General features: G+C 57.3%; 1 protein-coding gene across 3 annotated transcripts; it reads right to left on the minus strand.

The window, feature by feature from the left end:
- Window positions 1-915: 915 nt before the first annotated feature.
- CRABP2 (cellular retinoic acid binding protein 2) lies at window positions 916-6,545 on the minus strand. Of its 3 annotated transcripts, XM_004002627.6 has the most exons (4): window positions 6,334-6,545; window positions 2,153-2,331; window positions 1,833-1,949; window positions 916-1,355 (listed from the first exon to the last, which is right to left on the minus strand). In XM_004002627.6, exons 1-4 carry the CDS (start codon window positions 6,401-6,403, stop codon window positions 1,305-1,307), a joined length of 417 nt encoding a protein of 138 aa, XP_004002676.1. In that variant the 5' UTR covers window positions 6,404-6,545; the 3' UTR covers window positions 916-1,304. The 3 variants fall into 3 exon arrangements, with proteins under 3 accessions (XP_004002676.1, XP_060258856.1, XP_060258873.1); XM_060402873.1 differs by having other exon boundaries at window positions 916-1,949; XM_060402890.1 differs by lacking the exon at window positions 6,334-6,545 and adding an exon at window positions 6,075-6,288 and having other exon boundaries at window positions 916-1,949.
- Between the last annotated feature and the right edge of the window lie 5,725 nt (window positions 6,546-12,270).

Raw genomic sequence — 12,270 nt, forward strand, 5'->3', positions numbered from 1 at the left:
TTCAGGGGATCTTCCCTAGCGCAGTGGTAAAGAATCTGCCTGCCAGTGCCAAAATCAACTATACTTCAACTAAAAACAACAACCCAGATAACTGAGGCTCAGGGAAACTAGGTAACTTTTCTGAAGTCACAACTGGCAAGTGGAAGAACCAGGATTTGAACCTCTCTTATCACTTGTGCTCACTTGGCCCCAATCACATCGTGATAACATGAATTGCAAACAGGCAAACCAGTTAGGAGCTGCTGCTGATAAACCAGGTGAGCAATGAGAAAGCAGGGTCAAGTGCAGTGGCGTGTGAAAGAGACTCTGATGGAATTTGGGAAGACACAGAACTGAGTGTGGAGGCTCAGGGAGGTGCGGGGGAGGAGGACCTAAGGGGCCTGGAAGATCCAAGAGACGGGGCAGACGGGGCAGAGTGAGAGATCTCAAGGCAGAGATAGGCTTGTCTCAGACACAAAGAGACATGGGCAAGAGCAAGGCCATCCTGTGGGCGGTGATGAGTCATCTGGAGCCATGTGGGAGGCCAAGGCCAGGCCTGGGGTTGCCCACAGATTGGGGTTGGAAGAGAGAGAAGGAACAGTTGGAGGAGGAGGAGGGAGCCATGTCACCATCGCAGGAGAAGGTGGGAGTCAGTTCCTCAGCACCTGCTGAGAGTCAGAGGATGAAGCCTTAGTTACTTTGGAAGCCAGAGCTGGGGACAAAGGAGGCTGGAGGAGGGGGAGTGAAGGTGATGGTCATGGATTCTGCAGCAAAGGAAGGGATGGTGATGAGGAGGGTGGAGGCCAGCTGGTTCCCTCCCCCTTGTGAACTGTGCACCTATGCTGCTGAAACATCAGACTCTCTCACACTGCCTTTCAAAGGCGAAGTTGGACTCAGGCGACTTACCCAGCCCCTTCCCAGTGAGCCAGAGACAGGTTTTATTTCCTAAAACATTTTAATAAAATTAACCAATAAATATTCTACACTGTATGGGCTACAGGGACAGAGTGGAAGACAGAGGGCCGGTCTTTCCTACTTAGGCCCTCGGGTCCCCTTGCAGAAAAGGAGAGAGAGGGTGCTATGGGCTGGTTTGGGGCTAGGACTAGGGCGGGGGTGGGGGGAGTGATCCTGGAATCGGTGATCTGGGTTCCATCCATCGTGTTGATATATGGGAGGAGAGGAGGGGTCAATAAAAGGAGAGCCCCTGCAGAAGGCAACCCAGAACCCCCAGAAGTGACTGGGGTGAGGGGAGAGCTAGCCTAGATGAAGGGGTGGGGCAGGAGGCAGGGAGCATGGGCCGGCGGCGGCTCTGGGGGTGCAGCCGCTTACTCTCGGACATAGACCCTGGTGCACACGATGTCATCCGCCGTCATGGTCTGAAGGGAGAGAAGTCATTGTTAGCCTGGGAGGCCCCTGGTTCCTGTGCTTGGGAGCAGGAAGGTTGCATGGAAATACTCTGCTTGGCCTCCAGGTCCAAACCTACTTCTTGGCTCAGGATGGTTCACAAAATGCCTGGGCATCATGTGATGGAGGACAATAGAGGCCCAGGGTCCATTCTACATCTCCCTCCCCAAGCCAGGAAGATCCCCCCTCCACCCCCTCCAGAGATCTGCTGCGGCCTTTCAGAGCAAGCCCTTTGCTCCACGTGGAAGGGACACCCTTTTGCGTTTGCACAAGGGTACTACCTGGAACACAGACAACCTAGTTCTGCCCCAGCAGCTCCATCAGGAGACAGAGAGACCAGCCACCGTTGTTCTTAAATTTCCTGTACTGTGGAATGTCCTGGAAAATCTCTGAAGGTAGCACTGGGCTTGCTCTGTCTGAGCTTGGAGAAAAGCAGGAAAAAGCCTTACCAGGATCAGCTCTCCATCGTTGGTCAGTTCTCTGGTCCAGGAGGTCTTGGGACCCTCTCCCTTCAACAGCCTCTGCTCGCAGACCATTTTGTTCTCACTCTCCCATTTCACCAGGCTCTGTACGAGAGAGTGGCCAGGTGAGTTGGGCCCACAGCCGGGACAAGGCTGTGAGAGGGACAGAGGAAGCGCCACCTTTCTACCCACCAACACTACCTAGGGACTCTCCCCACTGGAAATGGAGGAGAGACTCGAGGGGAAGATGGGAAAAGATCCACTGGCAAGGGATCCCACGACCCTGGGGACCCCATCCCTGCACGCACCTTACAGGGCCTCCCGTCCACAGTCTGCTCTTCAAACTCCTCTCCGACCTTGAAGTTGATCTCTGTGGTACGCACGGTGGTGGAGGTTTTGATGTAGAAAGTGTCCCCCTCCTGTTTGATCTCCACTGCTGGCTTGGATGCTGCAGCCACGGCGATCTTTCTCAGCATCACATTCACCCCTGCAGGGAGGGGAGAGGATGGACGGTCCAGGTACCTGCCTCACACCCTCCCCAAGAGACAGCAGGAGCAAGCTGGATCATGAGTCGACTGGGAAGAGAGGGAGGCTTCCTGGGTGTCCGAAAAGCGCCTTGAAGGGAGGGCAGGTGGTGCAGCCCTGATGGCTGGTGGGTTCAGCAAGGAGGGGCAGAGAGGCAGTGCCCTCCCTTGGGATTTCTGCTTCTAGCTTCCACCTGGATGAGTCAGCAGCCCTGGATTGGGATCCCCAAGTCTCAGCTTTGCAGTCAGTTCTCCCCGGTCCCTTCAGCCTGCTACAGCTCCCTTTGGCTCCAGTCACCTCACTTTAGGTCCTTTGTCCACCTTGCTTGAGACCATCTGCTGGGGTGGGCTCATCAGAATCACTGTGTCCACACCCCGACTCATCTGCAGGGCAGACCCTCCTCAGCCAGCCCTCACTACTCATGTCCTGAAGTAGGGGCCACTTCCCTCTGTGCCTACTCACCTCCCCTGTCTGGTGGCCTTGATTTGCTGAGTCTCTGTCCCTCCAGAATGAGAAGGAACAGGGATTCTCAACAGGGGAGGGGGTGTGGCAGCTGTGTCCCCCTACAGAATGGTCTGTAGCCTGGGGAAACCACAGGCTGTGAAATAAGATCCATTAGGCCATGATTTCCACCTGGCTCACCCTCCCTTCAGGCTGGGTGACCCTGGGCTAATGGCTTAACCTCTCTAAGGCTTAGATTTCTCAGTTGTAAAATGGAGACAACAGCTTATTCAAGAGCCCATCAAATGGGACAATGTGTGTTTAGGCTGGAGCACACACAGTGCCAGGCACATCTGTAAGTTTTCAAAGGAAATGGCAACCCACTCTAGTGTTCTTGCCTGGAGAATCCTAGGGACAGAGGAGCCTGTTGGGTGCTGTCTATGGGGTCACACAGAGTCAGACATGACTGACGTGACTTAGCAGCAGCAGCAGCAGCAGCTACTCTTATTGTTGTTGTTTTTACTGATTAAAGGATGGCAAAGAAAAAGCCAGAGTTGGGGCTCAAAGTTCCATGCATCAGACTCCTTCCTGTTCACCTGCCCTCCTGGAAGACATCTACGTCCCTCTCCCCTCAAGGGACAGAAAGGGACACTCCCCTCCCCTCCCGTGATGTACCCCGACTCCAGGATCACCCACCCTACTTCAGGGCCCAGATCTTCTCATTCAGCTGAGCCCCTGTGCCTGTCCCCCTGTCCTTTCCCAGACTGGACCCCTTCTCTCCTCTCCCTACTTATTTAAAAGGAATGGGGTAGCCGGAGACAGCAGCCCTCTGCCAGGAAGTCAAGCAGGCCGGGAGGCACCTCTAGCTGGGGCCTAGGTCCAAGCCCTGCACCGCTTCACCTGGCCTGGCCACCAACCCTGAACTGGAGCAGAACCATTCCTGGAAACAATGGGTAAGGATGAGGGACCAAACTGGGCGGGGCCAGGTGAGTGGCCTGGGATTCCCCTGATGCGGGCCAGACCCCTGCTCTCCTCCAGACTTGGATCCCTAGAGAAACAAATCCCTTTTCCCCTTGGCACCAGCACAGACCCACTCTCCTGCAGGCAGAAGGGAGTAGGAGGAAGGCCTGTCCCTCAGGAGCCCAGGGGCCCACTTCTTGGTTGCTGATCTCTTGGGACCAGGGAGCAATGACTGAGGTTCCTAAGACAAATTGATCTGGTGAAAGAGACACATCCTGCTCCAACTCCTTGAACAAACAGACTGCTTCACTCTCTGGTGCTACCTGGGAAGTCCATCCTGCTATCTAGCAATTAGCTTTCCCGTTACAGAAACAGGAGCTGCGAGCTATGTGCTATGCATGTATGCTAAGTCGCTTCAGTCGTGTTCAACTCTTTGTGACCCTATGGATCATATAACCCGCAGGCTCCTCTGTCCACAAGATTCTCTAGGCAAGAACACTGGAGTGGGTTGCCATGCCCTCCTCCAGGGATCCTCCCAACCCAGGGATCGAACCTGCATCTCTTACACCTCTTGCATTGGCAGTCAGGTTCTCCACCACTAGTGCCACCTGGGAAGCTATGTGCCCTGACCATCATATTGGATGGGACGAAGAAGTGGAGTCAGTTAGAAGTGAAAGTCGCTCAGTCGTGTCAGACTCTCTGTGACCCCATGGACTATACAGTCCATGGAATTCTCCAGGCCAGAATACTAGAGTGGGTAGCCTTTCCCTTCTCCAGGGGATCTTCCCAACCCAGGGATCAAACCCAGGTCTCCTGCATCGCAGGATTCTTTCCCAGCTGAGCCACAAGGGAAGCCCAAGAATACTGAAGTGGGTAGCCTATCCCTTCTCCAGAGGATCTTCCTGACCCAGGAATTGAACCAGGGTCTCCTGCATTGCAGGCAGATTCTTTACCAGCTGAGCCACAAGGGAAGGGACGGGTATCCTCCAAATACCTGAGCATCCCTCCCCAGGAGAGAGACCCTTGAATAGGACAAAGAGGAGTGAGAAGGGACTGAGGTTCCTGCGGAAGCAAGGCTAGGTTCAGAGGGGCCACCCCTCCTGTGGCCTCTGGGGCCTGTGGTGCTGGGGCCAGGCTCAGCTGACCTTGGCCGATTCAGGACTGTGTTTGTCTAATGGGTCTGTTTTCAATCTGTCCCCTCAGCAAGCCCTGAGGAGGGCACGTGGCTCTGAGAGACCCCACAGGGAGTACAAACAGACTGAAGACAGACAGCAGGGTTGGGCTTGGGATCTAATCCTCCAGCCGGGGCCTGGGGGTGCTCAGTCCACTGCTTTGTTCACTAGGGAGAGGGGCCAGCATCCAGAGACGATGGGGGAGGGAATGGCATCCAGGCTTTCCGAAGGGAAAACTTTTCTCCTTTCATTTCAACAAGGGTAGAGCAAGAAAGGTTGACAGGACTCCGAGAAATATGTGGTCAGATTGCAAGAAGAACTAACAGTGAGGAAGGGTGGAGAAATCCTCGCTTTCCTCACAGCATTCCAGACCTTTCCTCATTCCTAACTCATTTCTACAGCTCCCTGCCCCATGCAGGGTGCCCTCTGCCCAGTCCAGCCAGAGTCTGTTCGGGCCAGAAATGGAGGGCTCCAGGGTTTCCAGGTGGCTTCTGAGTCGCTGAATTCTTGACTCATCTCCGTCTTTCTTCAAAACCCTCTCCCCAGCGAGTCCAGGCTTTCTCTGCCCTCCACTCCCCCCGCCACCCAAACCCCAGACACTGGAGGGCACATAGGAGTTGGGACAGGCAGTCTGGGTAGATTCAACTTCTTCCACCTTGAACCAGCTGGGCTGCAGCCCGGCTCTCCAGGGAGGGAGGGAGGGAGGGAGAGGAGAACTCGGATTTTCCGAAAAGGAGGGGGTGGCTGGGGTTTCACACGAAGCCATTTGTTGAAATCTAAGAAAGTGATAATTATCCAGAGCGATTTTAGGACTCTAGTTGCTCGCTGTAGGAAAATATTTGTCTCACAGATGGAGGGTGGGGGGAGCACAGTGGAAAAGTTCTGAAAGGGGAAGAAAAGGGAATCTGGGGGCCCTGCTGTGACGGATCACCTAGTAGGCAGAACCCAAGGCAAAGAGGTAAGGAATCTGCCCCCGGAGATTGGGTTACCTGCAGGGGGCAAAGGGGAAGGAGGCAGGAATGCCTCCTGGGGGCATTCGGTTGGGTAGAGACCCAGGCACTCAGCCTGGACGCAGTGTGTGCAGCTTCTGAACAGCGGAGAACCCCCTTGCCTCACCCCAAGAGATACCGACCTCGTGCTTCTGGTTTCTACTTGATTCAGAGGCTGAGTCACCGCAGCAGCTGGCACCGGTGGGCGTCCCGCCGGAGAAAGAAGGATTTAGGTATTCCGTCCGGCCCAGCGCCCCAGGACCCAGGCGTCTGGCCCCTATTCTTGGGGATGTAGGCGCCCAGCTTCCCACGCCCTGGTTCCAGCTTCCCTTTCTTTCTCATACCCACCTCTGATGCCTCGGCACCCCCTCTCCTCTCTCTGGCGATCAAAAATCTCCTTACCCAGCACTTTGAGCAAATCCTCGAAGTTCTCCGATCGGATGATTTTCCAGTTACCAGAGAAGTTGGGCATGGTGGCGGCGCTAGTGGCGGGCCCCTTAGATCTTTCCACTGGAGCACTGGACGCTGAGACTTTTACTCAAAAGAGATGTCTCCGCCGCCTTGCGGGACTCAGGAAACGGCGAACGTCCGAGGACAACACTAAGGCCGGCCTGAGCTCCTGTGCGGACAGCTTTTATACCCTTCGCGGACCCGCCCTTGCCCAAAAAACGAGGTGGCCCCGCCTCCCGTCCCGCCCGCCTCCCCACCTGTGGGGGCCTTGCGCCTGGTCCCTTCATTACCGTCCCACCCCCACCCCCACTACGGCCTCTGGATCTAGACCCATGGGCTGGTCCAAAATTCGCCGAGGGGGCCCGAGATTGCTGGCTCCCGTGCCAGTGGGTGGACGAGCAGGCGGATGGGGGGCGAGCCCTAGGATTGGGCTCTCCACCGAGAAGAGAGGGCGCCGGGTCCGGGGCACAGAGGCTAGGGTCTCACGTCTGCAGTCCGAGGCGCAGGGTCGCATCTCGCCTGTTCCCCATCCGTCCCCAACCTGACACTGTGCACTCTGCTTCTTGGCGCCGGACACCCGGCGACACCACCAGCTGGTGAACCACTCCTCGCGAGTCGGAGCTGGGGCGGCCGAGCTCCGCTCCGCTGAAGCTGGATCCAGGGTGACCGCTCCGAACTCGAGAGAGGCTGGGGAGTCCTGGGGTTCAGGGACCAGGCACCTAAGTGAGGCAACGGCACCCCCTGCTGGAACAACTCGAAGACACTGGGAGGGGGTTCACCCCCGCCCGCCGCCCGAGACTCCCCACCCGGGTCTCGGGCTCCAGCAGTGCCTGGTGGGCTGAAAGTTGGCGCAGGGAGACTCATTCCTTTTAAAGAACTAGGCGGGCGTCGAAGGGTTAAACAGGAGCCTTGAGCGCGAGCCTGCGGAGGGCAGAGGTCACAGCCAATCACTTGACACGAGCTCTTTATTAAGACGCTTTCTCTGTCGCTCTGCTCCCCAGACCCCCGAGGGGATCGCAGTACGTGGCAGGGAGGGGAGGCGGGGACAGGCGCTGAGCCCCCGGCGCGCCGAGCTGCCACCTCCGGGTGAGGGGGCGGGGGAGCGGGGGCTGGGTGCCCCGGGAAGGGGAGGAGCAGGGTCTCAGGTGTCACCGTTCTGAGCCGTAAAACGGCGGAAGGAGCGGCCGCCCCTCGGCGAGCGGCTTTGAAGTGGGAGATCAAAGGAGGGGGGTAGGGCACGGCTCCACGCGGAGACCCAAGTGGGAGTGGGCGACACAAGAGGGAGAGGGCCGGGAGACAAACAGAAATGGAAGTCAGGCAGGGAGCTTCGGAGACAGGCCAGGAGGCCGTAGACCGCCGACCGCAGAGGAGCGGGGTCCGGCGTGGGGAATACGGCACTCCTGAGCGAGCTGAACCCGGGGGCCTGTTCCGAGTTGAGGGAAGCTGCGGCCCCGCTGCCCTCGGCGGGTCGGTGCACGTGGTCCCGATGCCCTTAACGCACCCCCAGCCCCGCCACCCTCCCGGAGCTGTCCTTCCAGCTTCTTCCGAGGCGGGGAGAAAAATCCCCACATCTGGTCCCAGCCCTGGCCCCACCCTGCCAGCGTGGCCAAGGGTGGAGCAGAGGACCAGCTCTGCGAAATTCTGGGCCCTTTCCTTTAGAGCTCTGGAACAGTCTAGGAAGTTAGGGGCCTTAGTTGGGGAGGACCCCCGTGGAGGAGAGCCAGCGGAAAGGGGCTGGAGGATTTACCAAAGGCTGGAGAACATTCTGGAGGTCCAGCCTCTGTGCTGTAAAGAGGAAAACCTCTGAATAATGGGTGTGTAGGGGAGAAGGAAACGGCAACCCACTCCAGTGTTCTTGCCTGGAGAATCCCAGGGACGGGGGAGCCTGGTGGGCTGCCGTCTATGGGGTCGCACAGAGTCAGACACGACTGAAGCGACTCAGCGGTAGCAGCAGCAGCAGGGGAAGATGATGCCGCTAGGGTGACTCTGGCGCAGGAAGGATGGAGATTAGACTGTAGAGAGGGCTTTTTGACGCCCCCCACACCCCTCAAAAACCAATGTCAATTCTGAAATAGGAGCTGGAGGCTTCAGCCTGGTTTTAGGGTTCCAGGTTTTGTGTAGGAGACTTTAATTGTGGGGAGCTGGGTGGGGGTTGGCCTGGTCTTCTGCAAGTGAGGGGGCAGCGGGCTCTGGGAAGATGGGTAGACAAAAGCAGAGATGGTGGAGGGAAGGGGTGGTCCCTGGGGGGTGCTTGAGGCACTGCTCCTCCCCCATCATTCCTCTGCAGCTTCGCTGTAGGTAAAGGGAGGGGGATTAGGTTTTGACAGTGAAATCAGGCTCCCAGCCAAGGGGATGAGGAGAGACTGGGGGAGGGAACAGGGCAGAAACCAGACTCCTGCTGCCTCTCCTGCCCCCTCACTGCCCCCTGCCTCTTACATCCAGGTCACCTGTCCCTCTCCCCTCCAGCCTACTTGAGCCCCCAGCCAGAAGAGTCCAGTCTCCTCCTCAGTAGGCATCTCTCCTACTGCAGAAAAGAAGGGCCAGGGCTGACCCTCTCCTCCGCAAGCTTGTGACCAAGGATGTAGAAACCTCACCCAAAAGATGGTCAGCAGGATGAGGGGGGCCTGGACCTACAGGAGCACAGAGGAGGGATGTGGTCTGGCTGAGGGAACTAGATGGGTTGGAGGTGGGGGTTCCCTGGGGTGGAGGCAGGCCAGCCTGGGCCCACTCCCCTCCCTCCACTTCCTCACTCCCCCCACCCCACCCCACCCCCCCCCCCACCCCCACTGGCCAGGCAGCCAGAATTACCAAAGAGACAGAAGTAAGACAAAGGGAAGTTGGGCTGGGAGGAGAATTTTTTCCAGATGTGAGTGTTTGTGGTTTGGCAGCTCTGGGCCTGAGCTCCAGCCCCTGCACCCCAACTCTGGCTGAGAGAGTTTGGGCAGAGGGTCCAGAGCATGGTGCTGAACAGCCAGGCTGGAGGTTTCAGCCTCCAGCAGCCCTGTTACCATAAGAGCATGGAGGCACACGTGTAAGGGGTACTTAGGAAAAAATGCAGGGGAAGGGCGTTGAGGGGCATGAGATTGGGGAGTAGTGGGATGAGAGGCCTGGGGGACTGGGAAAGGGGGCTAACAGAGGAGGCTGGGGGAACCTAGGGGCAAGGGGTAGTGGCTAGAGCCCTGGAACCAGGTGATGGGGAGGAGCTTAGCCAGCATCAGTCACTCAGTCACAAACAACTGGCTTTAATTTCCCGCTGGGATCCATAAGGAGAAGGAATTTCCTAGTGTCGCTGGCCTTTTAATTATTACCAAATCTGCTGCAGATCTGCCTGGGGCAATGCGTTCCCCTTTCTAGGAGCCTGGGTCATACCTCTCTTGGGGCTCCCCCAGGAATTTGGAGACTCAAGTTGGGGGGTGCCAGATTGGTGAGAAAAGGTGGGGGAGCAGAGGCAGGATAGGGGTGAGGAAGAAACAGACAAGCTAGAGTTAGGAAAGAAATATTCTGGAGCTTTGCTCCCATTGCAGTGTGGCTATGTGGAAAATGGCTGGTTTGGCAGAAGGAATGCAGATGGGCAGGCTCCTGAATGGTTGCAAGAGTATGGGTGTGAGTGGATGTAGATGTATGCATGACTGAGGGGTCTGGGGGCTTGGGAAGAGGAGGCTGCCCCACCTCTCTCCATCATTCCCTTGAGGCTGAGTGGGGGAGGAGTGATGGCAAGAATGGGAGTGTTGTGAACCCCTCACCCTCACCCCCAACGGGACGGGGAGATTCTCCAGCCAAATGCAGCACTTGTAGAAGGGCCTCACCCTGCGCAGTGTTATTGCATCTGCTGGATCAGAGAGTTTGTTGGCGGAGAGTCATGTAGAAATTAAACCCAGGTGGGGCTGGACACCTAGGTCTCTGCCATAAGAGGGTAGGGGCGGCAAAGGAAGCAGGAATTCCATAGAGGGTGCTGGGCCTTCCCCTGGGCAGGACAGCTGTATCTCCTGGCCTCCCTGAGCCCTCAGGATTCCGGGCAGCACCGAGCAGAGACTTAAGCATCCTGCCTCCAGGGCTGCTCTAATCCTCAACATTGAAGGAAATGTTCCATTCGTGTGTCTCCCTGGGCTTAAGGACCCAGCCTTTTTCGAATCGGTTAAGGCCCGGCTCTGATCCTCCCCAAATGAAATCGCCATTGCAACGGGATAGATGCAAGACCGAAAAAGAGCTTCCAGCAAGCTAAAGTGCAAGCTGGGAGTCAGAGAGTGGCAAGGAGGCAACTCATTCCCAGGAACATCTGGGCGCAGGAGAGAGATCCTGGGAACTAGGGAAGGTGTGCTCAGAGAATCTGAGTGATGGGGGCAGGAGCAGCCAGACTCAAAGGAAGGGTATGACAGCGAGCACTCCGGAGCCAGCCCTGGGGCCCTGGCAAAGGGGGAGGCAGGTGGGGTCAGAAGCACAGAATGTGAGGAGGGGGCTGCCTGTGACAGGAGGGATCACAGTGAGACCAGGGGAATCTGCAGGCACCCGGGCAGCCAGGCGGCTCCTCTGTTGTTTTTGGCTCTGCTACCTGGTTCCCAGCTCCATCTGCCAACGCTCTCCTCAGGGCTGGGCTGGGTGCAGTGAGCCGGGCAGGCTGAGCAGTGGAGGGGGAAGGAGGAGCTGGGGGGTGCACTGGCGGACGTGTCCGGAGATCGAATCTCTGTCCCCTGAGAGAGGCCCCTGGCTCTGTTCGCCTCTTCAGGGGCAGTCATCGAAGAGCCTGGAGAACCCCTGCACGAGGCCTGGGCTCTTTGTTCTTCTGTTCCTCTACCCTGCCTCCACCACCCAGACTGTGCTTCTGGCCGGTCTGGGGTAGCTCAATCCCTTCCCCCACGTAGGCCCCTGCTCCATTTTCTCTCCTCCTGACCCCCCTTCCTCTAGAGCCTCCTTGCTTCTCAGAGAACCTCCAGGCTGAGGTGGGGATTCAGTGTGGCCGGGATTGTTGGTGGCAGCTGCCAACATCTGAAGCCACATGGCCCTGGGCCTGACTCTGGCCAGCCGTGGCCCCTTCCCCTCTCCGGAAGGAATCCCCCCAGGGCAGCACTGCTGGATGAAGAAGCCAGTCAGCCCTGTGACCTGCTGTTAAACTCCTGGCTTTTATGATGCAGTGACTAGGGCCAGACCCCTCTGCCATTTCCACTCTCGGCACTGGCCCCTTAACCCCTGGAAGCCCAAGGCAGGAGGGAGAAGGCTGTAGCTATGATAAACCCAGAGTGGACCTTGGGTTTGCATGGTACCTGGGGACAGTGGCTAACCTTGGAAAAGATGAACAGCCTGCGGTCCAGCCCAAGACTTTTTCTGGGGAGTTCAAGCCCCCTCCCAGATATCTCTTCTCCCACTCTCTGGGGATGAGAAATGGAAGAAGAACCAAGGCTCCGCAGAACCCCTCTGTCCATTGAGACGATCTGGAGTTTTTGGAGGAAGAAAGAAGTCGATAGGGCTGCAGGCTGATTCAGGGCTACATTCCTTCTCTGGCCTGAACTGCGGAAGGTGGGCACTGGGCCAGATAATCAGACTCTGAGATTGAAGAGGAAAGAAGTAGGGAGTGGTGGGGGAGAAGGGTGAGATCCCAGAGAAGAGACTGAGGGGGCCCTAGGCCTAGGCTTTGAGGTTCTGTATGGAGATAGAAAGAGAGTATTGGACCCACTGTCCCTGGGGCACAGGGTAAGTGGGACTGATGGATCAGATTCAGGAACATCGGCCAGCTTGGGGGGAACACCTCTTCAAAGCTCCTTAGCGCTCCCATTTCCCTCCTTCTCTAACCCCCCAAATGCAGCTACTTTCTCCAGATAAGACCTGATAGTTTGGCCCCCAGCCGGGCTCCTATGGAAGCTGGTTGTGCTAATGGCTCCAGGGAGGAGGCTGGAA

The sequence above is a fragment of the Ovis aries genome, chromosome 1 (assembly GCF_016772045.2).
Source record: "Ovis aries strain OAR_USU_Benz2616 breed Rambouillet chromosome 1, ARS-UI_Ramb_v3.0, whole genome shotgun sequence".
Taxonomy (NCBI): Eukaryota; Metazoa; Chordata; class Mammalia; order Artiodactyla; family Bovidae; genus Ovis; species Ovis aries.

Bases quoted from the DNA above. Each gene is read 5' to 3' on its own strand.
- CRABP2 (XM_060402873.1), bottom strand. From the start codon at position 6,403: ATGCCCAACTTCTCTGGTAACTGGAAAATCATCCGATCGGAGAACTTC. The intron at 2,332-6,333 runs GTAAGGAGATTT...CCCTCCCTGCAG, and splicing joins GGATTTGCTCAAAGTGCTGG to GGGTGAATGTGATGCTGAGA. The intron at 1,950-2,152 runs GTGCGTGCAGGG...TCTCTCGTACAG, and splicing joins TGGACGGGAGGCCCTGTAAG to AGCCTGGTGAAATGGGAGAG.